The sequence below is a fragment of the Phocoena sinus genome, chromosome 3, assembly GCF_008692025.1.
Source record: "Phocoena sinus isolate mPhoSin1 chromosome 3, mPhoSin1.pri, whole genome shotgun sequence".
NCBI lineage: Eukaryota > Metazoa > Chordata > Mammalia > Artiodactyla > Phocoenidae > Phocoena > Phocoena sinus.
In genome coordinates, this window is record NC_045765.1 from 33,075,253 (window position 1) to 33,096,814 (window position 21,562).

Below are 21,562 nucleotides of genomic sequence, written 5' to 3' on the forward strand. Positions count from 1 at the left end.
TCTGAAAGTAAGTTTTCATCTTTGCTTCTGAGAACTATTTTTGTTGAGATAGTTTTAGGTTGAGTTTTTCTTTATCATTGCTTTTCAGCAATTTGTGATGTTTCATATTTACTGTTCCTAGATTTCTAGTTTTCATCATATTTGGAAATGTTTCCACCAGTATTTCTTCAAATGATTTTTCTGTCCCCTCCTTCTATCTTCTGGGAACTCTGATTACATATATATTAGGCTGCTTGAAGTTGTCCCAGAGCACCTTGGTGTTCTGTTCATTTTTAGAATCTTGTTTTAATTAGATGTTACTTTAAAATTTACTTTTTTGAGTGCTTGATATTTTTATAAGCCTATAACTTTTCTTGAGCTTTGTTCTGGGATGTAATAATTAAGTTTCTTAGAGTCTGATCCTTTTGGTTCTTCCTTTTAAGATTTGTTAGGTGGGACTAGAGCAGTGCTCATTTTAGTACTAATTATTCCCCAGTACTGAACACTTCTGTATACCCTACTCAATGCCCTATTAATCATGAGGTTTTCCAGTTTGGCTTGTGGGAACAGGCAGTATTTTCTAGCCTGTGTGAACTTTGAGCACTGTTACTTTTAATTTTGGAGGGTGGCTCTTCCCTAGGCTTCAGGTAGTTTCCTTATATATACGACTAGTCAGTATTCAGGTGATTACTTGAGGGACCCTTTGTGTATCTCCAGAATTCTCTCTCCCTGCAATTTTCTCCTTTCTAGTACTATGTCCTGCAATCTCTAGCCTCTTTCTCATCTCCCCAGGTCTCAGTTCTGTCTTTTCAACTCAGTTAGTTCGGTGGGCTCTGCCTGGGTTCCCCTTCCCTGCATCATAGTTTGGAAACTCTCTCAAGGCTATAAACAGCGAGCAACTGTAGGGTTCACCTTGATTTTCCTAAACTCTAAGGGATTGTTGTGTTTCTTATCTCATATCTAGCATCTTGAAAATCATTCTTTTGTATATTTTGGATAGTTTTAGGTGTGTGTGTGTGTGTGTGTGTGTGTGTGTGTGTGTGTGTGTAGGGTAGGAGGAGGAGCAATAAATCTGATCACTGTTACTCCATCTTGGCTAAAAGCAGAAGTCTTGAAATATTTCTTTTTTTTTTTTTTGCGGTACACGGGCCTCTCACTGTTGTGGCCTCTCCCGTTGCGGAGCACAGGATCCGGACGCACAGGCTCAGTGGCCATGGCTCACGGGCCCAGCCGCTCTGCGGCATGTGGAATCTTCCCGGACCGGGGCACGAACCCGTGTCCCCTGCATCGGCAGGTGGACTCTCAACCACTGCGCCACCAGGGAAGCCCCGAACTTTTTCATTTTATTAGACAATTTTTCTAATTTCTACATTTCCTCTGAACTTAAGTATGTATTAATATCTAATAAAATAATTTATTATGAAGTTATTCTTACTGTAATAGTCTCTGTTGGTCCATCAATGGGGAAACATTACAAAAAAGATGGACTATAATATCATACCAACTGTGTTAATCAGATATTTTAGATGGAGAATGACCACTTTCTAAGTAGTATATTACCATTAGTGATTCTGGAGACAAGTTGGGGAGGGGAGGGCAGAGACAATAAACACAGCTTAAATAGAAGGATTAACGTAACTTCATATAATACAAGTTGTATAATTGGGTCAATGACTTAATGTGTGATTTTATTTCATATTACTTAAATATAAATCAAACACCCAGGAATCAGGCAGATGCCAAGTAGCATAAGACAAATTCTCTAAAGAGGTTATGAGCAGAGTTTCTAAGAATTAACCGCAGTTTGTTAAAAATGCAGATTTTCAGACCAAATCCCAGATTTTAATTTAGGAGGACTGGGGTGGGGTCTAGGAATCCATAAATTATTAATCAACTCAGTGACTTTGGTAAGAGATAAAGAGGTTGCTATAGAATTAAGCATACCTTTATTTCTTACTTGAACTGGATAAATGGATGATGGGTAGGACAGAACGAACACTATTAGGAGAATCAAAATAGAGGCAAGCCCAAGCCAAGGTATTTTAGCCCTTAAGGTTCAGATTAGACAAGACTTCCAATATCAAACTAAAAAACCTGGGGATTAGAGTCTTGAAACCACCTAAGGTTTCAGAATACAGAAATAATAGTATGAGAGTCAGCATTTTTAAAAGAATATTGACTTGATGGGATGAGCTGCAAAGCTGGAAAGCCTGTCAGAAGGTTTAGAATGAGGTAATAAGGGTAAGCATCAAGGAAGAAGTAATGACAATAGAAACTAAAATGTCAGAGACATTTAGTAAATGTAAAAGTTCTGAACTTCCTTTCACATATGTAAGGAGAGGAAGTTAATATTAAATAGGAGATTTAAAAATATTCATTACAAAAAATAATAACAAAAGTAGCAATAATAACAATAAAAATAATAAGAATGAAATAATCTTCAACAGGCTTTTCAGATGTTTACTTGCATGATTCTTGAAACTCCATTAAGATCTCAGGAGCAGTTTGTATTGCCTGAAAGGAGTATTAAACAGTAGTGTTAGTTTTCTAAATTAAAATGAATTCATCAGTCACTATGAACTAAAAACAGGCACCTTCTATCTTCTCTAAGGCAGATGAAGCAATGCGTGTGCTCTTTAGCATAATTTTATTTCTATTTCTTCATTCACTATTTCAGCCAATTTCAGTTTATTGTCAAAGATACAGAGATTTGTAGTCAAGAAAGAAGGAAAATCTACTTCAAAATTACAAATTGGACATTTAGGTTAAAAATGCCAAGGGGGGCTTCCATGGTGGCGCAGTGGTTGGGAGTCCGCCTGCCAATGCAGGGGACACGGGTTCATGCCCCGGTCCGAGAGGATCCCACATGCCGTGGAGTGGTTGGGCTCGTGAGCCATGGCCGCTGAGCCTGCGCGTCCGGAGCCTGTGCTCCGCAGTGGGAGAGGCCACAACAGTGAGAGGCCCGCGGACCGCAAAAAAAAAAAAAAATGCCAAGGGTATGATAGAGGGATTAACTCTGGTAGGGGGTGGGTAGGAGCAAAAAAGTCAGAAGAGGTTTCAAGGAAGATATAACTTGAGCTGGGCTTGAAGGACAGATGGGATTTGAACAAATGGAGAATAGAGAGTATGGAAGCAGGAAAGAAAAGGCATTTTATACAAAAAATCTCAGTAAGAATTTCTTTTATATCAGAAACCGTTAACAAATTTTCACAAAGATGGATAACTTGCTCAATGCTGTGAAAGGAAATCCAAAGGAAGATGAGACTTATGGACATTTATTCATTTCCTACCTTCTTTTAGCGGGGTTTTGAGAACAAAATTTTCTTTACTTTCATGAAGAAAAGACTTTGAAGGATCAAAGTGTTTGATACCCAGAACTTTATTCAATTCCTCCTGAAGTTTTGTTTCATGTTGTTTTCTTTTAGCAAGTTGAGCGCGGAGTTTTGACACCTCCTATATAAGAAAAAATACAGTCAATAAATAATTATTGAAGATCATGTTGGTGAAATGCATTACCAATGTTACCGACAATTCCAAAGTTGTTCATTTTTCGAAACTTAATGGCAAAAGCCTACTAGATATAGGCTTTCAGACTATAAATTACAAAACGACTTTGAAGAGCTGCGACAAAGACGACAAGTCATTTAAATCTTCTTGTCCCTCTACAGGTACAAAGCTATGTTTCTGATAAAAGTTCAACACCAAATTAAATGCTGAGATGAGATCCACTACAAGCATGATAGCATGAGAAGCTCTGTCGACCTGTTCCCTAGTGATATAAAAAATTATAAAAAGGCAACCACTTAAAGCCTCTGAAAATGGTCTTAAGGTAAAACAGCAAGTGAAGAAATATTTATTCAAGCAGATCCACAAAAAGGTGGTTAAAAGAGGCAGCGGCCTATTGTGTTTGAACCAGTCCTGTTTCCTTTCTCTCCAATCCCTGCTTAGCGAAGCAAAGACTTTATACATCAGACCCTTGCAGCCAAGTGCACAGGGCTCCCTCTTTCCCTAGCTCCCAGTCAGAGGCTTTTCCTGCCAGGAGGAGCAGGACATCAGCATCTCTCATCTTGCCCCCCAGCTACCTGTTACTCTGAACCACAGCAAATGTTGTTGAGAGGTGGAGGGTCTTTTCTTTCAAGGAATGGAGGCCTTATCTCAGGTGCAGAGTGCTGAAAATACTGAGACCCTGATCACCCTTTCCCTGGCTCATGAGACAATGGTTTCAAACCAAGAGAGGCAAGGTGAGAGAACCTCAGGGTGCTCTCCATCTCTCTCTCCCCACAAGTCTACTGAGCATCTAGCTACTGGGACAGAGGTGTCATTCAGAGAAAAGCTTGCCATTGTCCACAAATCCAGCTCTGAAGCCTGGGCTCAGAAATTTTGCCTGGTGGGAGAAGCAGGCTATAAAACACAGAGCTCCTAATTTATTCCCAAAGGAACTGACTTCACTTGCAACAGAGCTTAGAGAAGTTCAAGCTGAAGGGTGCTCTCAAGAACAGTAGAGGGACTTCCCTGGTGGCGCAGTGGTTAAGAATCCACCTGTCAATGCAGGGACACGGGTTCGAGTTCTGGTCCGGGAAGATCCCACATGCCGCAGAGCAACTAAGCCTGTGTGCCACAACTACTGAGCCTGCGCTCTAGAGCCTGTGAGCCACAACTACTGAGCCCGTGTGCCACAACTACTGAAGTCCATGTGTCTAGAGCCTGTGCTCTGCAACAAGAGAAGCCACCACAATAAGAAGCCCATGAACTGCAACAACGAGTAGCCCCTGTTCGCCACAACTAGAGAAAGCCCGTGCACAGCAATGAAGACCCAATGCAGCCAAAAACAAACAACAACAACAACAAAAAAAAAATAGTAGAGTTTGTAGTGCAAGGGAATTGGAAAGTGATTCAAAATGTAGGCTAGGACTTCCCTAGTGGCGCAGTGGTTGAGAATCCACCTGCTGATGCAGGGGACACAGGTTCGTGCCCTGGTCCGGGAAGATTCCACATGCTGCAGAGCGGCTGGGCCCGTGAGCCATGGCTGCTGAGCCTGTGCGTCCGGAGCCTGTGCTCCGCAACAGGAGAGGCCACAACAGTGAGAGGCCTGTGTACCGCAAAAAAAAAAAAAAAAAAAAAAAAAAAAAATGTAGGCTAAATGGTAGGCTGTCTGCTTTGTAGAGGAGAACTGCTGAATGAGACAAGAGGGAGGAGCCCTCCTGGAGTACTGACCTAAGACACAATTCCAACAAAAGGGCCAGAATTAGATTGGATTAGTCTGTACAGCAACTTATTATGCCCCAGGGCATTGTTGAAAATAACAGAGGGATAAGCCAGCAGCTATGAGTGTTTGGGGAGAGAGGAAGACAGCCTTACCAAAACCAAAGTCATCTCAGGGTGACTGTGGGCACACCCCAAACTGAACCTTCCTCAGTAGCAACATCAGAGGCACAAACTACTGGGGCTGGGGAGGAGGAATAGACTTCACTAAATAAGAAATAACAACACACCTGGAAAGGGATAGCAGTACCCAGAGGTGCTACCGCATCTTATCTAAAACATCCATTTTCCAACAAAAAATTACGAAGTATGCAAACAGGAAAGCATGACCTATATACTGGGAAAAATCAGGCAACAAAAACTGTCCAAGAGAGTAATCAGATATTGAATTTATCCAAAAAAGATTTTAAAGCCATTATAAACATGTTCGCAGAAGTAAAGGAACTAAAAAAAGGGAGTATACTCAAATTGCTAGAATCAGAAATGAAAGAGGGGACATTACTACTGATATTACTAAAATAAAAAGGATTGTAAGGGAATATTATGAACAATTGTATACCAGCAAATCAAATAACTAAAATGAAGTGAACAAGTTCCAAGAAATCCACAAACTCCTGAAACTGTCTCAAAAAGAAATAGTCAATCTGATAGACCTCTAATAAGCAAATAGATTAAACTAGCAATCAAAAACCACCCACAAAGAAAAGCCCAGGTCCAGAGGACTTTACCACTGAATTCTACTACACATTCAATAAAGAATTAATACCAGTTATTCACAAACTATTCCAAAAAACCGGAAAGGATGAAACACTTCCCAGCTCATTTTATGAGGTCAGCACTACCTTAATAAAATAAAACCCACCCCACCCCAATATCAATATCAACAGAACTAAATGTGATTTTACAAACCGATTTGAGTTGGCTATTTTCATCTTTCAATTTCACAACATGCTTGATTTTTTGCTTTAGATTCTGATGACCCAATAATTTAGCATACGAATCTCTTAGTTTATTCAGCTGCTCCTGAGCTGCACCATGTTCATTCAACAACGCCTGTTTCTCTGCTTCAAATGCATCCAGTTGTAGCTGAAAAATATATTTTTTTATAAAGTTAAGATTTAAAACTGCTAAATCTTACTTGACTCATATAAACTATAAGTACAACTAAAGTGAAAGAAAATAAAAAGGCAAAAGACAAAAAAAAGATTATGCTGACTTACTCTTAAGGTTCTCCATAAATTGACCTTTTTTTTTTTAAATTGATTCTTTTTAAAAAAAGTTGTTTTTCATTTCAAAGATCATTATTAAAACAGAGGGAAAGAAATGAGGAAAGAAGCCCTGCTAGCCAGCCTAATCTGTATCAGCCACATCACCCCATCATAACTCATACTGTCTTCTGACTCTATTTAACTACCAAAATTAGCATTTATCCTTTTACGATCAGCGTATTAGAGAAACACTGAGAAAAATCATAACAAAGTTAAGTGTCACAAATTTACATAGCTTAATGATCAAAAGTTCACATCAGCAGAGCCTTCTAAGCTATTAACTTTAAGAAGCTTATTAAAAGGTAATTTAAAAATTTTTAGTTTTAGTTTTGGCTGCCTTGGGTCTTCGTTGCTACACACGGGCTTTCTCTAGTTGCGGCGAGCAGGGGCTGCTCTTCTTTGTGGTGGTTTCTCTTGTTGAGAAGCATGGGCTGTAGGTGCGTGGGCTCAGTAGTTGTGGCACACGGGCTTAGTTGTTCCACAGCATGTGGGATCTTCCCGGACCAGGGCCCGAACCCACGTCCCCTGCATTGGCGGTGGATTCTTAGCCACTGCGCCACCAGGGAAGTCCTTAAAAGGTAATTTCTTAAGCCTATAAAGATTACATTAAAAAAATGTATGCATAGGGACTTCCCTGGTGGCGCAGTGGTTAAGAATCCACCGCCAATGCAGGGGACGTGGGTTCGGGCCCTGGTCCGGGAAGATCCCACATGCTGTGAAACAACTAAGCCCGTGTGCCACAACTACTGAGCCCACATGCCACAACTACTGAAGTCTGTGTGCTCTAGGGCCTGCATGCCACAACTACTGAGCTCGCATGCTGCAACTACTGAAGCCCACTCACCTAGAGCCTGTGGTCCGCAACAAGAGAAGCCACCACAATGAGAAGCATGCATACTGCAATGAAGAGTAGCCCCCGCTCACCATAACTAGAGAAAGCGCACACGCAGCAACGAAGACCCAAGGCAGCCAAAAAAAAAAAAAGTATGCATAATAATGGAATAAAATTTATAGGCTTTTTAAAATAGGAAGTTAAATTGTTACTGTAAATGCACAGCAAAATGATCTTTCAGAAGAAATCATGTCACTTTCATGACTGACAGGGAACAACATGAATTCTTAAATACAAGTAAGCTAAGTCCTAATTGACAGACCTGAAATGGTTTTGTTTTATTATATAATTCTTCATAGAGGAGACGCCACTTATTCATTTCCTCAGTTAATTCTGCCGTTGATTTTTCTTTTCCAGCTTTTCTGTAAGGGAAAATTAAATTTTAAACCATAGTATACTAGAAAAAATAACTGAGACACATGGCATTTCGGTTCTAAACATAAATTACCTTGCTTCTCCCTTTTCCAGTTGTTTCTTAAAGTCTTCGCCTTGTTGCTTGAGTTGGTTCTGCAAATCAGTTATTTTTTTAAGAAAAGAAACTGTGATTTCTTTAACTTCTGCTTCTTTAAGTGCTGATTTGGTCTGCAGATCTAGAAGCATCCTTGGGTTTGAGAGAGAAGAGTCCACTAAACAATTTACAGCCATTTTAGTTTCTTTAACTCAAGCAACTATCAAGAATTGTACTTTTTTAACTGTGTAAATTCTTAATTTGCAATTGAAGATCACACAAAGCAAGCCATGGGACTACAGTTTCCTGCCTCACTTAGTAGCTGGCTTTCAACAACATTAAATTGTCTTAATGGTTCTCAGGTCACAGGTGCCGCCAGATTTTATTTTTCCCCAATACCTTGCATATTCTTGATTTGCATTCTCAGTTGCCAATATCTCATGCTGAACATCCTCTGCACTTTTCTCAGCCTTGGCCACTTTTTCGTGAAGTGACATGTTCTCCACCTTAAGATCTTCTATCTCACTTGCGGCTGATGCTTTATAGCTTATAAAAAAGAAAAAGGTTAAAGGATTTTTCTGACTGCTGTATGCACGACAAACCTATAGCTGATTAGCTTATATTTTATGCACTTCTAGGCAGGGGTCCCCAACCCCTGGCCCGTGGACTGGTAGCGGTCTGCAGCCTGTTAGGAACAGGGCCGCACAGCAGGAGGTGAGCTGCAGGGCGAGCTAGTGAAGCTTCATCTGCCACTCCCCATCACTGGCATTACTGCCTGAACCACAGCCCCGCCCCTCCCAGTCCCAACCCCATGGAAAAACTGTCTTCCATGAAACCAGTCCCTGGTGCCAAAAAGGTTGGTGACTGCTGCTTTTAGGTAAAACAAATAAAATCTTATCTATTTTTGCATTTGCATAGGTAAGAATTCAATGTTTTGAAGTCAGTACTTATATGAACTTATATGACACATGCTGTTCATTTAAAGAGTCAAGTGCCTACTATGTGCGGAAACTAGGCCTAGAGATGCAAAGAAATCAACTACCAAACATCGAAATTATCCCCAAACAAAAAGCCCACACATCCTTCCACCTATTGTCACACACTTTATCATCCTGTGGGTAAGAGAGGGAAAAAAATGCCCCCACAGGTCTTTGCAAAAAAAAAAAAAAAAAGGAAAAATAAATATATATAATTAAATTTGTAGTAAATGTTTTGAAGGAAAACTACAGAACACCTTAGCTGATTAGCTGATAGAAATGGAAGAGGCCTTTCTGAGGAATTTACAGTTAAGCTGAGACATGATGGATAGGAAGGATTTAGCTAGCCAGTTGGGGACAAGTATTTCAGAGGGAAAAGATGCATATGTGCTCAGAGACAGGTAGAACACAGTCCATAAAGAGCTGGGACTGGAGTCTAATGAACAAGAGAGGCAGGGGCAGAAGCAAGAGGCATGAGGCCAGTCATCACTGGTGGGGCACAGTGAGTGGGATTACCTGAGGGATAAAGGAGAGACTTCAAAGGTCTCTAAGTAAGTGTGTAGATTATTCTAGAGATACGTGGAGAACTGACTGGGGAAGGGGCAGGAATGCTAAACTGGAGGATTAACTAGAAGGCAATTATTTTTCAGCCCAGGTGAGTGGTAAAAGAATCTTGAACCAAGGAGTTGGCAATGGTAAGATATGAGCTCTCTTTTGGAGGCAGAATTGAAAAATTCAAGAAATAGATTGGATGTTGGGAGAAGGGGAGAGAAAATGATCAAGATGACTCTAAGATTTATGGAACGAGAAGCTCAGAAGATGGAGATATCACTGACTGGGCTCAACAAGAATGAGAAACTAGAGGGAGAAAGAGGTAGAAAGGAGATCAAGAGCTGTTTTGGTCAGGTTAATGTTAGACGATAGTGAGACACCTACTTGCAGAAGTCAAGTAGGAAGCTGGATACATGGGTAGGAAGCTGAAAGGATAGGTCTGGTTGGAAGAAATAAATTTTAATGTTACTAGCATACTGATGGTGAGTGACATCATAGAATAGTTGAAAACTTCTTAAGGCAGTACTTTTTAAAATAGCAAGAAGGGAAATCGCTTTTCAGGGTTGAGAATAGCACTAAAAATTATATATATATTTAATTTATATAATTCATATTCATGTTGACATGCGTAAATTATAATTAAAATATATATACTCACATACATTATGTGTGTGTGTGTGTATATATATATGTATGTCATAATATATCAGATGTAGGAACAGATCACAGGGGAAAGAAGGTACTAGTCAATGAATGGGTACTAGGCAATTGATTATCCATATGGGAAAACAAAAGTAAGTTTTATCCCTTTATCACTACACATACAGAAGTCAGTTCTAGGTGGAAAAATGAAAAGTGATACTTTGGAACTTTTAGAAAAAAAATAGGTGAATATCTTTATGTTCTTGGGATAGAAAGAAGTTTTGGATGTGAAAGTGTTCAATAAAAATTTATAAACTTAAGCACATTAAAATCAAGAATTTCTATTCATCAGAAGAAACCATAGGCACTTCCCTGATGGTCCAGTGGTAAAGAATCCACCTTCCAATGCAGGGGCCTCGGGTTCGATCCCTGGTCAGGGAACTAAGATCCCACATGCTGCGGGGCAACTAAGCCCGAGTGCCACAACTATTGAGGTCGCATGCCTCAACAAGAGAGCCCATGTGCCGTAAACTACAGAGCCCACGCACTCTGGAGCCCGCGCGCCACAACTATAGAGCCCATCCACCCTGTAGCCCGGGCACCACAACTAGAGAGAGAAAACCTGCACACTAAACTAGAGAGAAGCCCAAGCGCTGCAAGAGACCGCATGCCGCAATGAAAGATCCCACATGCCCCAATGAAGATCCTGCGTGCTGCACCTAAGACCCGATGCAGCCAAAAAAATAAAGAAAAAAAATAGATAATCAGCAAGGACCGATGTATACCAAGGAGGTCTATCAACACTCTGTAATAACCTATGTGGGAAGAGAATCCAAAGATGAATATATATATGTATAACAGAAAAAGATACTGTACACCTACAACATATACAATATTGTATATAAATGTTACCCCCCAAAAATAAAAATTAATAAAAAAAAGAGGTAGTGACACACAAGCTTTAAAGAAAAAAAAGAAGAAACCATAAAGAAAATGAAAAGACAAGCCACACTTTGCGAGAAGATATTTGCAACCCATATCACTGATAAAAACTACAAATCAACGAATAAAAGAAATGAAATGAGAGAGAAATGAAAAAAAGTCACATACAAGCCTGTTACAGAAAAGGAAAGATAAATCATCCATAAGAAAAAGCTCTTTTACACTTATTACACTGGCAAAATTTATGAAGTCTGACAAGTTTTGGAGGGGAGATAGATCATTGAGAACTCACACATCACTAGTGGGAGTGTAGATTTTCACACCCACCTTGTAAAGTGATTGGGCATTAAATTTTAAGGTTGAACATTCACTTAAATATTACTATAGATAAATTCTTACACGTGTATACTAGGAGACCACAAGAATATTCATAGAGAACTATTAAAAAAATGAAAGAAATGGGAAACAACCCAAAAGCCCAAACTGAGAATGGAAAAATAGTGGTAGATTGATAAAACCAAATATTCTATAACAGTGACCATGAATGAACACTGGCAACACTGTGATTCAATCCTAGAAACATACATAACGCAGAGTGAAAAGGCAAATCCCAGGATATGGCATACACTACATGACATTTTTGGTGAAGTTCAGGAAAAAACAAAATTAGATAATATATTATTCATATGGATATACATGCTATAAAATTATACACAGGAAAAAAAGCAAGGAAATAATCAATGTAGACTCTGAGATGGTGTTATCTGTCAGAGGAAAGCATGAAGGCATGAAGATGGGATAGTGGAAGAACTCATATATATATCAAGCGGTTGAAAATCTTTTAGCCTGTAGGTTGTCTTCTATGAGCTCATGCATGTTAATTTTACCTTTATGCTTTATAATTTATGTATACATTGTATATCTTTTCTATTTATTGAACTTACTAAAATAGATAAAAGAAGAACCCTTACCCCCAAATTATATAAAGTATATACAATAAGTAAAAATGTTAACATTAATATACTCTGGTGTGAGACTGTGTGATGTATCGGTATTTGTTGCAACTTGTAGTCCCCTCCAAAATAAACTTTAAAAAAAGGAAAATAACAAGTGAGAAAAATAGGAAGTGAAGAAGTGGATACAGTATATAATCTTCTATCAAGAAGATGGGCTATGAGATGCAAACTATTATATATAAGATGGATCAACAACAAGGTCCTACTGTATAGCACAGGGAACTATATTCAATATCCTGTGATAAGCCATAATGGAAAAGAATATGAAAAGGAATGTATATATATGTATAACTAAATCACTTTGCAATACAGCAGAAATTAGCACAACACTGTAAATCAACTATATTTCAATAAAATAAATTAAAAGAAAAAAAAAGAAGATGGGGGGAATTCGCTGGTGGTCCAGTGGTTGGTTGGGACTCCACGCTTCCATTGCAGGGGGCACGGGTTCGATCCCTGGTCGGGCGAACTAAGATCTCACAAACTGCGCAGCCAAAAAAAAAAAGGCTATGAAGAGGAGTAGAATTTTGGGGTAAGAAGGGTGCTGGGAGTGACAGGTGTTATTGGATAACTGCAGAAGGAAGTGGGGGGTAAAGAGAGACTTTTTAAAATGTATTTTAAAGATGAAGGCATATTAACATGATTTAATATTGACTGGAAAAATTCTAGAAGAAAGGCTGAAAATTATGAGACAAGGGATAAATGATAGCATGAAGTCACTGAAGGTTAAAGGAATTAGATACTTCATCTGTAATAAGTGGGAGGAAGACGAGATGAGCATAGATACAGGTGCGTTTACAGGTTTGATGAAGAGGAAATAAAAGCGTTTGGATTCTTCATGAGGAAAATGATGACATCAGGAGAGTCAGACAGAAGTGCCAAAGGTCTGAGAATGCATGAAATTTGAAGTGGGTAGTGGGAAAGGGAAATTACTATATATTCTAAGATACGAGGTAACATTAAATGCCCATTATGATTGGACACTATGGAATTTAAAGTAATACCAATTGTTTTATTTTTGTGATTATTTTGTTGACAGATGTTCCTACATAAACACCCCTCCTTGCTCATGTATGTTCGAGAGTGCAGTCTCCCCATACAAATACCTTTCAAATTGAGTGGTAACATCTCTCAGGCTCTGCACTGTACTGTTATACCTTTCCTGCAAAAGCAGTGTGGCCTGAGCATGAGCTGCGTTACTTTTCTCCAGTTCAGCTTCTTTCCTAAGAAAAAGGAACAGTTAAAAGATAAAATGCTAACCGCAAATCATTAGTCTCAGAAAGAGACTAGGATTACCTTTTTTTTTTTTTTTTTTTTTTTTTTTTTGCTGTACGCGGGCCTCTCACTGTTGCGGCCTCTCCTGTTGCGGAGCACAGGCTCCGGACGCGCAGGCCCAGCAGCCATGGCTCACGGTCCCAGCCGCTCCATGGCATGCGGGACCCCCCCGGACCGGGGCACGAACCCGCGTCCCCCGCATCGGCAGGCAGACCCCCAACCACTGCGCCACCAGGGAAGCCCTAGGATTACCTTTGACACTGTGAATCATATATCCCATATCTTCATGTTTATATCAGATACTGGCAGCTTAGACCCAAATTTATGACCTACATCTAATAGCCTGTTCATTTACATACAGCTTCATTTTATCTTTCCTGCTTTTATTTTACTTCTGTTTTCATCCTAATTTACTTACTTATCGTTTCATATCATACGTACTTAGGTAGGTAGTTTAAACACTTTTTTGGAAGAAAGTAGATTAAAAAGACTCTGAAACAAAATCTTGATAGCAGCTAAATCTAAAGAATGTGAAGGATTACCAGTTAAAAAGCACTAGGGTTGAATAAAATTTAATTCTCTGCATTTAGACATTTAAGGAACACTAGGTACAGTTAAGTTAACTTCATTTTAAGAGTTCTTTTGAAAAAAGAGTTACAGAACTATGTGGATTTATTTTGATTACACCAATTACCCACATAATAAATTGTTAATTATCCAAAGATTCAACAACTTATCTAGTAGACTATTTTGCATAGACAGAATGGCTTTTAAGACATCTTTATAAATATATACTACAAGACTATAGAGATTTTTAAAAATATTAATATTACATATTACCACAATGGTGATACAACATTTTTGGTAGGCATATGAGCTTATGAGAGATCTTGTAAAGAACTAATAAAAACTAAGTAAGAAGCATTATTCACTTACAGACTAAGTTGGACACTGAGACAAGATAGTTGATCAAATTCATTCTGTAATGAGTATAGGGTTTAAAAAATAAATACCACAGCTAAAAGCAATCAACTAGTACTAAAGCGTTTATAATAAAAATGTTCTCTTTCCTGCCCCCTAGAGGAATCGTTGTCAACTTCTAAGTTTTTCTCTTAAGCTTGAAATTTCCAGGCTGGAAAGAACCTTAGAAATGATCTCATAAAACTCCTTTATTTTATATCTAATAAAACAGAAAATAAAAGAAATTAAGATTGTCTTGCTCAGAATCACACAACTAGTTAACAGATCTAGGAATAAAATCCTTATCTCCTGACCTCTGGACTGAGTTCGTTGAGTTAGAATAAATGATTATCTCATCTTTCTTTCCTAAACTGACATCATCCACTCAAGTTTCTTAAAGTACCTGTTCCCTGAGGCTGGCTGCAATATAGAACAATCCCCCTAAGTACACTTTGGTAGTGTTCCCCAAAATGCAAACATAGAGAAAACTTTGGTGTTTTTTTAATCAGTAACAAAAGAAAACAGAAAAGGGATTAATAACAAAAGTACCTAATAAGAGATAGATATACACTTGTGAAATAAGTGGCAATTCTGTAGCTTTATGTCTAGTCCATGGTTCCTTGCTAGAAAATGTTTTACTGCTGAAATCCCAAGGATTCAAATATTTATTCACAAATTGAACTCAAGAATCAACCCAGATATTTTTGTTTTATTTTCTTTTTATACCTTTTGTATTTATTAGCTCTCTCTCTCTTTTTTTTAACAACTTAAACTTTTTATTTTTATTTTATTTTATTTTATTTATTTTGGTTGTGCCAGGTCTTAGTTGCGGCAGGTGGGCTCCTTTGTTGTAGGTTGTTAGTTGTGTCATGCAGATCCTTAGTTGTGGCACATGAATTCTTAGTTGAAGCACGCATGTGGGATCTAATCCCCTGACCAGGGATCGAACCCCTGTCCCCTGCATTGGAAGGTGGGTTCTTAACCACTGCGCCACCAGGGAAGTCCCTCAACCCATTTAAATAAATGTAGTGGAGAAGGACCTATAATGTGATGAAAATAGTATGGAATAAGAGTTTAAAAAAAAAAAAAGCATGAGATCTCAGGCTTTCTACTTTTTTTTTTTTAAACCCACTAGCTTTGTCTACCTGAAATTGTCCTCTTCCTCTTTCTGGCTTTGGAGACTGAGGTTATTTATTTACTTATTTTTTTATAAATTTATTTTATTTTTGGCTGCATTGGGTCTTCGTTACTGCACGTGGGCTCTCTCTGGTTGCAACAAGTGGGGGCTGCTCTTTGCTGTGGTGTACAGGCTTCTCACTGTGGTGGCTTCTCTTGTTGCAGAGCACAGGCTCTACGTGCCCAGGCTTCAGTAGTTGTGGCACATGGGCTCAGTAGTTGTGGCTCACGGGCTCTAGAGCGCAGGCTCAGTAGTCGTGGTGCACGGGCTTAGGCTTAGTTGCTCCGTGGCATGTGGGATCTTCCCGGACCAGGGCTCGAACCCATGTCCCCTGCATTGGCAGGCGGATTCCTAACCACTGCGCCACCAGGGAAGCCCCAGGCTTTCTACTTTTAATGACAAATTTTTAATTTTTGAATGTTTCCCAGTTCTGGTTGTTTTTTTCCCATTGTGCTTTTTGATTGTTACTTCTGAAGTGTTTGTGCTCCCTCAAAAGAGGTAATTAAAAGTATAACTTACACTATGATGCATATATGGACAAAAAATGGAAATGTTTCTTATTAAAGGGTGGGAATCTTATTATTTTGGGTATTTTTCTAAATCTGTTATCATTGTAATGCTAATGTCCAATAATTTTTAGAAAATATAAGAGCAGTATAGGAATACAAAATTTTGGTTATTAAAACTCTCTTTAGTTAAACCTTGGGCCTTAAATAAAGAAAGGGCATGGCTTCTGACTTTGGCTGTCATACTTGTTTATATGCACATCCTATGCATGTACTTTACCTGTCTGTGTTTATCCCTTATTTGTAAAATAATTCCAACCTCACCACTCACACGATTGGTGTGAGAATCCTGAGAGAATGTACTAGAAAACACTTGTCAACATTTGAAGTCATATATAAAAATGAAGTCCTATTAATACAAACCCTTTCAGTCTTTCTTCTATGAGTTTTAGTTCTTCACCTCTAGATTCTGATTCTTCTTCCAATTGCTTGACCAGGCTTTCAACTTGTTCCTCCTTTTGCTGTAATTTATCTAGCTCATCCAGTGCTTGCTTTAATTCTCCCTCAAAGAGATTCCTCTCTTTAACCATTTCCTCTTGAAAAGAACATAGCTTCTGTTGAAGACTAGAAGATAATTCCTGCATCCAAATAGAAAACCATCAAAATAATTTGAAAGCTTTGGAAAATTTAATAAATAATTAAATTGAATGATTTGTGAGGTTTTACTAAGGGCAAAAAGGAAGTACAGATGATGAAGTATGGACACTAAATTCAAGAGCCTCCAGGAAACTTGAAAAATAGAGAGATATCATATTTATTTTATCATGGATTATATCCTACACTTTGTTAACATTATGGTAAATGCTATTTCAGTCTTTTTTCCTACGCAACACACACACACACACACACACACGCACACACACACACACACACACTTAGAAAACCAAAATCATATTCTACAACTGACTTTTATCATTTTTCTCATATGATTTATATAAAAAGAGTACTATGATTTCAATGTTATATAAAATATTTTAATGTTATATAAGATGAGTAAATATGAATAAATAAATACAAATAAATCACTTGTGAAAAAATTCTGACATTACAAATAAAATGAAAATTGCCTACTCGTATTCTAACCTTAGTTTTCCCATTCCAGAGATAACCACTAGTTTGGTATTCTATGCCTTATGGTCTTTTTCTATCTATTTATATACTTAAAGTGTAAATGATATATACTGTGTATGTAAAGCTCATTTAAAATATCATAAAAATAGTAGTTGAGATCTTTTCAAGTCAATATATACAGATCTACTTAATTCCTTTGTTGTTGCAGATTGCCCAACGATACAATATTTCATGTGCATGTGAATGCCTGCTTGCCCAACTCTCACCAATGTGTCATATTAGTAAATGTTTTAATATGTGTCAATCTTGTAAGCGACAAAAACAAATTATTTCTATTTCTTGGATTACTACTAAGGTAGAGCATCTTCTCGTGTTTACAGACTACCTGAATTTCTTTTTTTTTTTTAATTTTTAAAAGTTTTTGGCTGCACCATGCAGCTTGTGTTATCCTAGTTCCCCAACCAGCGATGAAACCTGGGCCCCCTGCAGTGGAAGCATGGAGTCCTAATCACTGGACCGCAAGGGAAGTCCTGAAGCTATCTGAATTTCTGCTTCTAAGAATTATCTATTTCCATCCTATGCCTATTTTTTTTTTTTTTTAGTGAATTGTCTTTTTTTCCTCATTGATATGTAAAGTGTTCTTTATGTAATCTGCATTTTAAAAAACTGTCAGTTTCCTTTCTTGTCTAATTAGACACTCTTTTACCATAGAACTGTAAATGCCTATGTAGTGATCTAACACAAGAATGTGCTGAAAAATTTTTAAAAACAATTTCCTTATTTTGCTTCAACTGTTGCTTGAATTTTCTCACATTATGAATAACCCTGTGGTGAACAGCAGTTAAATATGTGGCATAGGCACGATTATTTCCTCAGGATAAGATTCTAGAAGTAGAATTGCTGGATCAAAGGACGTATACAATTTAAAGGTTTTCTGATAGGGAAATGTATTACCTAAAAGAAGCACTAGCGTTTTAAAATATTGTAGTAAACTACCTTCTCTTGTTGCAGAAGTGAATCAATTTGCAATACTTTTTGTTGTAGCTCTTCATGTTCTTGTTGTTCAAGAACAGACCTCTCTTTTAAGTTTCGTATCTCAGAGTTTAGATTTTCATCCTGTTCTCTGTCCCTATTGATGAGGTCTTCTAGAAAAGGGAAAACATTAACAATGCTGTAATTAGATACTAATATTAACTTTGAGAAACCCAGATTCCCATAATATTCCACTATACTGCTTTGTAGCATGTTACAGAGATCAAGTATTTCCAAAGGGGGGAAAAATAACTCTGAAGTTGGTATGATTACTATATATAAAATAGTATGTATATTATATAATAAAACCCCCAAACCTAGTTCTATGTATCTACCAATTTTAAATGGCCACCCAATGGGGAAGTCATGAACTGCACAACCATATATATTTCAATCAAGACAAGAAATATATTGAAATAAACAGATAACAAATATCGTAAAAGACAAAAATTCCCAAACATAGAACAAAATTTTTGTTGTTTATATAATTATTTTAGAAAGTTGTTATAACATAGCAGTACTTTTAAAAAATATCATCGGTAGTACTTATCTAAAGAAAGTAGTACTATAAACAGTGGAATACCTTTTTCTTTTTCAAGCAGCTGGCATTTAGCATTCATGTCTTCTACTTGTTTAGACAATATAGCAACATTTTCCTCCAGAGACTGCTTAAGGCTTAAAACTTCATGATTCTTCTCTTTCAGATTTTCTTCTAACTGGGCAATATCTAGCTTGTATTTTTCCACTTGATCTGATGCACAACTGCATTAAAACAAATTATGTTGAAGAGCACATCTATTTAAGCATAGGGAACATTAAATGAAAAGAGATGAAAATGATGTATTCATCACAGTTCAACAAAATAAAGTCCAATTTAAAACTACTCTTCATATTACCTTATTTCTTCGATGTATTCTAAAAGTTTTTCTGTTTCAGATTTTTCATCAATCTTTTCTTTCTCTATTGAAATACTAAAAAAAAATTGCACATATTAATATACACAATAATCACGCATAATGCTTACTCTGTACCAGATACTGTTATCTCAGGTAGGCTGACTCCGGAGTCCAAACTCCTCACCATTCACTTATGTGACCCCTCAAGTTGACAATTTAATATATGCAAATAGGAGGCTCAAGTTTTTTATTTTTAAGTAAGAAAGCTTTCAAAATATATTCTGACAAAAGGGTTATGATGATGAGAGTCATCCTCTGCAACACTCCAAGTGTAACAGAAATCATCTTTTCTGTAGCTTTCCTAGCTTCCCCACCCCCCACACATACAAAATAACATTTTGTGTGCCACAAAGCCTTTGTTCCAGGCTGCCTTATATTCAGTTACTTATGTGTTTACCTCCTCCAAACACCACAATTTGAGAAACGGGCAAGCGACAAACAGACACCTTACAAAAGGATATATACGAATGGTCAATAAGCACATAAAAAGATGCTCGACATTAATAACAACAAATTAAAATCACAAATGAGGGACTTCCCTGGTGGTGCAGTGGTTAAGAATCCACCTGCCAATGCAGGGGACATGGGTTCGAGCCCTGGTCTGGGAAGATCCCACATGCCATGGAGCAACTAAGCCCATGCGCCACAACTACTGAGCTCACGCGCCACAACTACTGAAGCCCGTGTGCCTAGAGCCTGTGCTCTGCAACAGAGAAGCCACCGCAATGAGAAGCCCGTGCACTGCTACGAAGAGTAGCCCCCGCTCACCACAACTAGAGAAAAGCCTACACACAGCAATGAAGACCCAATGCAGCTAAGAATAAATAAAATAAATAAATTAAAATAAATAAATAAAATCACAAATGAGATACTACTTCACATCCACTAGAAAGGCCGAAATCAAATAGATGACAACATCAAATATTGATGAAGATATGGAACAGATGAAACTATCACACATTGTTAGGTGGGAGTGTAAAACAGCAAAACCACTTTGAGTGTTTTAAAAAATGTTATATGTATACAACCCTATGACACAGAAATTCCACTCCTAGATATTTACTCAGAGAAATAAAAGCCTGTGTCTACAAAAAGGCATATATAGTTGACTTACTGATAATAGTCAAAAACTGAAAACCCAAGTATTGATCAATAGGAGAATAATAAACAAATGGAGGTATATTCATATAATGGAATACTACTCAGAAATGAAAGGAGCAAATTATAATACACCCAACAGTACAGGTGAATCTCAAAAAATTATCTTAAACAAAAGAAGCCACATATACACACATATGCATCCATGTGGTAATAAATGTCCCCAAAAAGGGCAAACTAATTTATGATGATAGAAGTCAGAAAGTGGTTGCAGGGGTACGGGGGCAGGAACAGGGGAGCAGGAAGGAGCACGAAGGAACTTTCTGAGGGGATGGCCACACTGTCTACCTTATTTGGGTGGTGGTTATACAGGTGTATACAATTGTCAAAAGTCACTAAACTGAATACTTATGATCTGTGCATTTTACTGTATACGAATTACAGCTGAGTAATAAAAAGAAGGCTAGGATTGTGCATTCATCACAGCTCCCTATACCAATACTTCTCAGTTTTGGTCTCACTACAACCTCCGTAAGATTATGTTGTTAGAAAGACCATGAGTCTTTCCTCATTATTGATATAGAAGATGTACAAAAGTAATACATTCATACATCTTTCAGCATAAAATGTTTGGGAATGATTAGGGCTCAACTGTCACTTAGGAAGAGAAATAGGGCAAGTAGAGGCAGGCAATGAGGTAAGTATGAAGGGAAGGTTAAAGTCTCAGTAAACAATAACTAGCCGAGAAAGGTAAATCAAAAATTGGTTATACACACACACACACACAGACACACACACTGGTTATACAAAGGAATCTCTTTCCTTTTAGTCACTCACATCTTCCCCTCAAGTTGTGCTATTTTCTCCTGAGACTCTTCGAGATTCTTCTGGGTAACCTGCAGCTTCACCTCCATGCCTTCTTGTTTAGCCATCATGCTCTACACAACAGAAATATCTGTTTTAGGAAATGAGAACTTGTTCAGATCCCCCACTCCAGACACAGCAAACTTACCAAAGGTATCACTCACCCTCATCTTTATTTCTCTTTTGTTTCTAAGTTTCATCAACTCAAGGCTTAGAATTCTCAAATTCTTCTGGTTACTATCATCAGAAAACTAAGTACAACGAACATAAAAAATCGAGAAATATTTTCTATTAAGTCCTGTAAAAAAAATCACTTAAATATTGATTATCTAGTATTGGGACTATTATTTGCCTACAACATACTCTGGTAGAGAAAAGAGCCAGGATTACTGGTTTTACACTACTACTGTTCTTGTCTCTCCTTTTTCTTCATGTGACTTTCTGGTCTACTTTTGAAATCAGCTTCAGTGGTCATTTATCTGTATATGCTAGAAAGTCCACTGTGTGGCTCTAAAACAAGCTTCTTGGAGAGAATTTCGTAAAGTGTGTTTGCTTAACAAAATGCATTTGCATTGTTTGGTCTAC

General features: G+C 37.8%; 1 protein-coding gene across 3 annotated transcripts in view; it reads right to left on the reverse strand.

Moving 5' to 3' along the window:
• Positions 1 to 1,638: 1,638 nt before the first annotated feature.
• The window catches only part of HMMR (hyaluronan mediated motility receptor), a 30,003-nt gene continuing 10,079 nt past the window's right edge, over positions 1,639 to 21,562 (reverse strand). For all 3 annotated transcript variants that reach the window (XM_032627003.1, XM_032627004.1, XM_032627005.1), the window contains 13 exons: positions 21,142 to 21,228; positions 20,951 to 21,051; positions 18,956 to 19,030; positions 18,643 to 18,821; positions 18,024 to 18,172; positions 16,320 to 16,534; positions 13,085 to 13,201; positions 8,249 to 8,395; positions 7,850 to 8,002; positions 7,664 to 7,763; positions 6,151 to 6,327; positions 3,270 to 3,432; positions 1,639 to 2,493 (listed from right to left, as the gene is read on the reverse strand). In XM_032627003.1, coding sequence (XP_032482894.1) covers positions 2,474 to 2,493; positions 3,270 to 3,432; positions 6,151 to 6,327; positions 7,664 to 7,763; positions 7,850 to 8,002; positions 8,249 to 8,395; positions 13,085 to 13,201; positions 16,320 to 16,534; positions 18,024 to 18,172; positions 18,643 to 18,821; positions 18,956 to 19,030; positions 20,951 to 21,051; positions 21,142 to 21,228 — 1,683 coding nt within the window. In that variant the 3' untranslated portion in view covers positions 1,639 to 2,473. The remainder of the gene's footprint in view (positions 2,494 to 3,269; positions 3,433 to 6,150; positions 6,328 to 7,663; positions 7,764 to 7,849; positions 8,003 to 8,248; positions 8,396 to 13,084; positions 13,202 to 16,319; positions 16,535 to 18,023; positions 18,173 to 18,642; positions 18,822 to 18,955; positions 19,031 to 20,950; positions 21,052 to 21,141; positions 21,229 to 21,562) is intronic.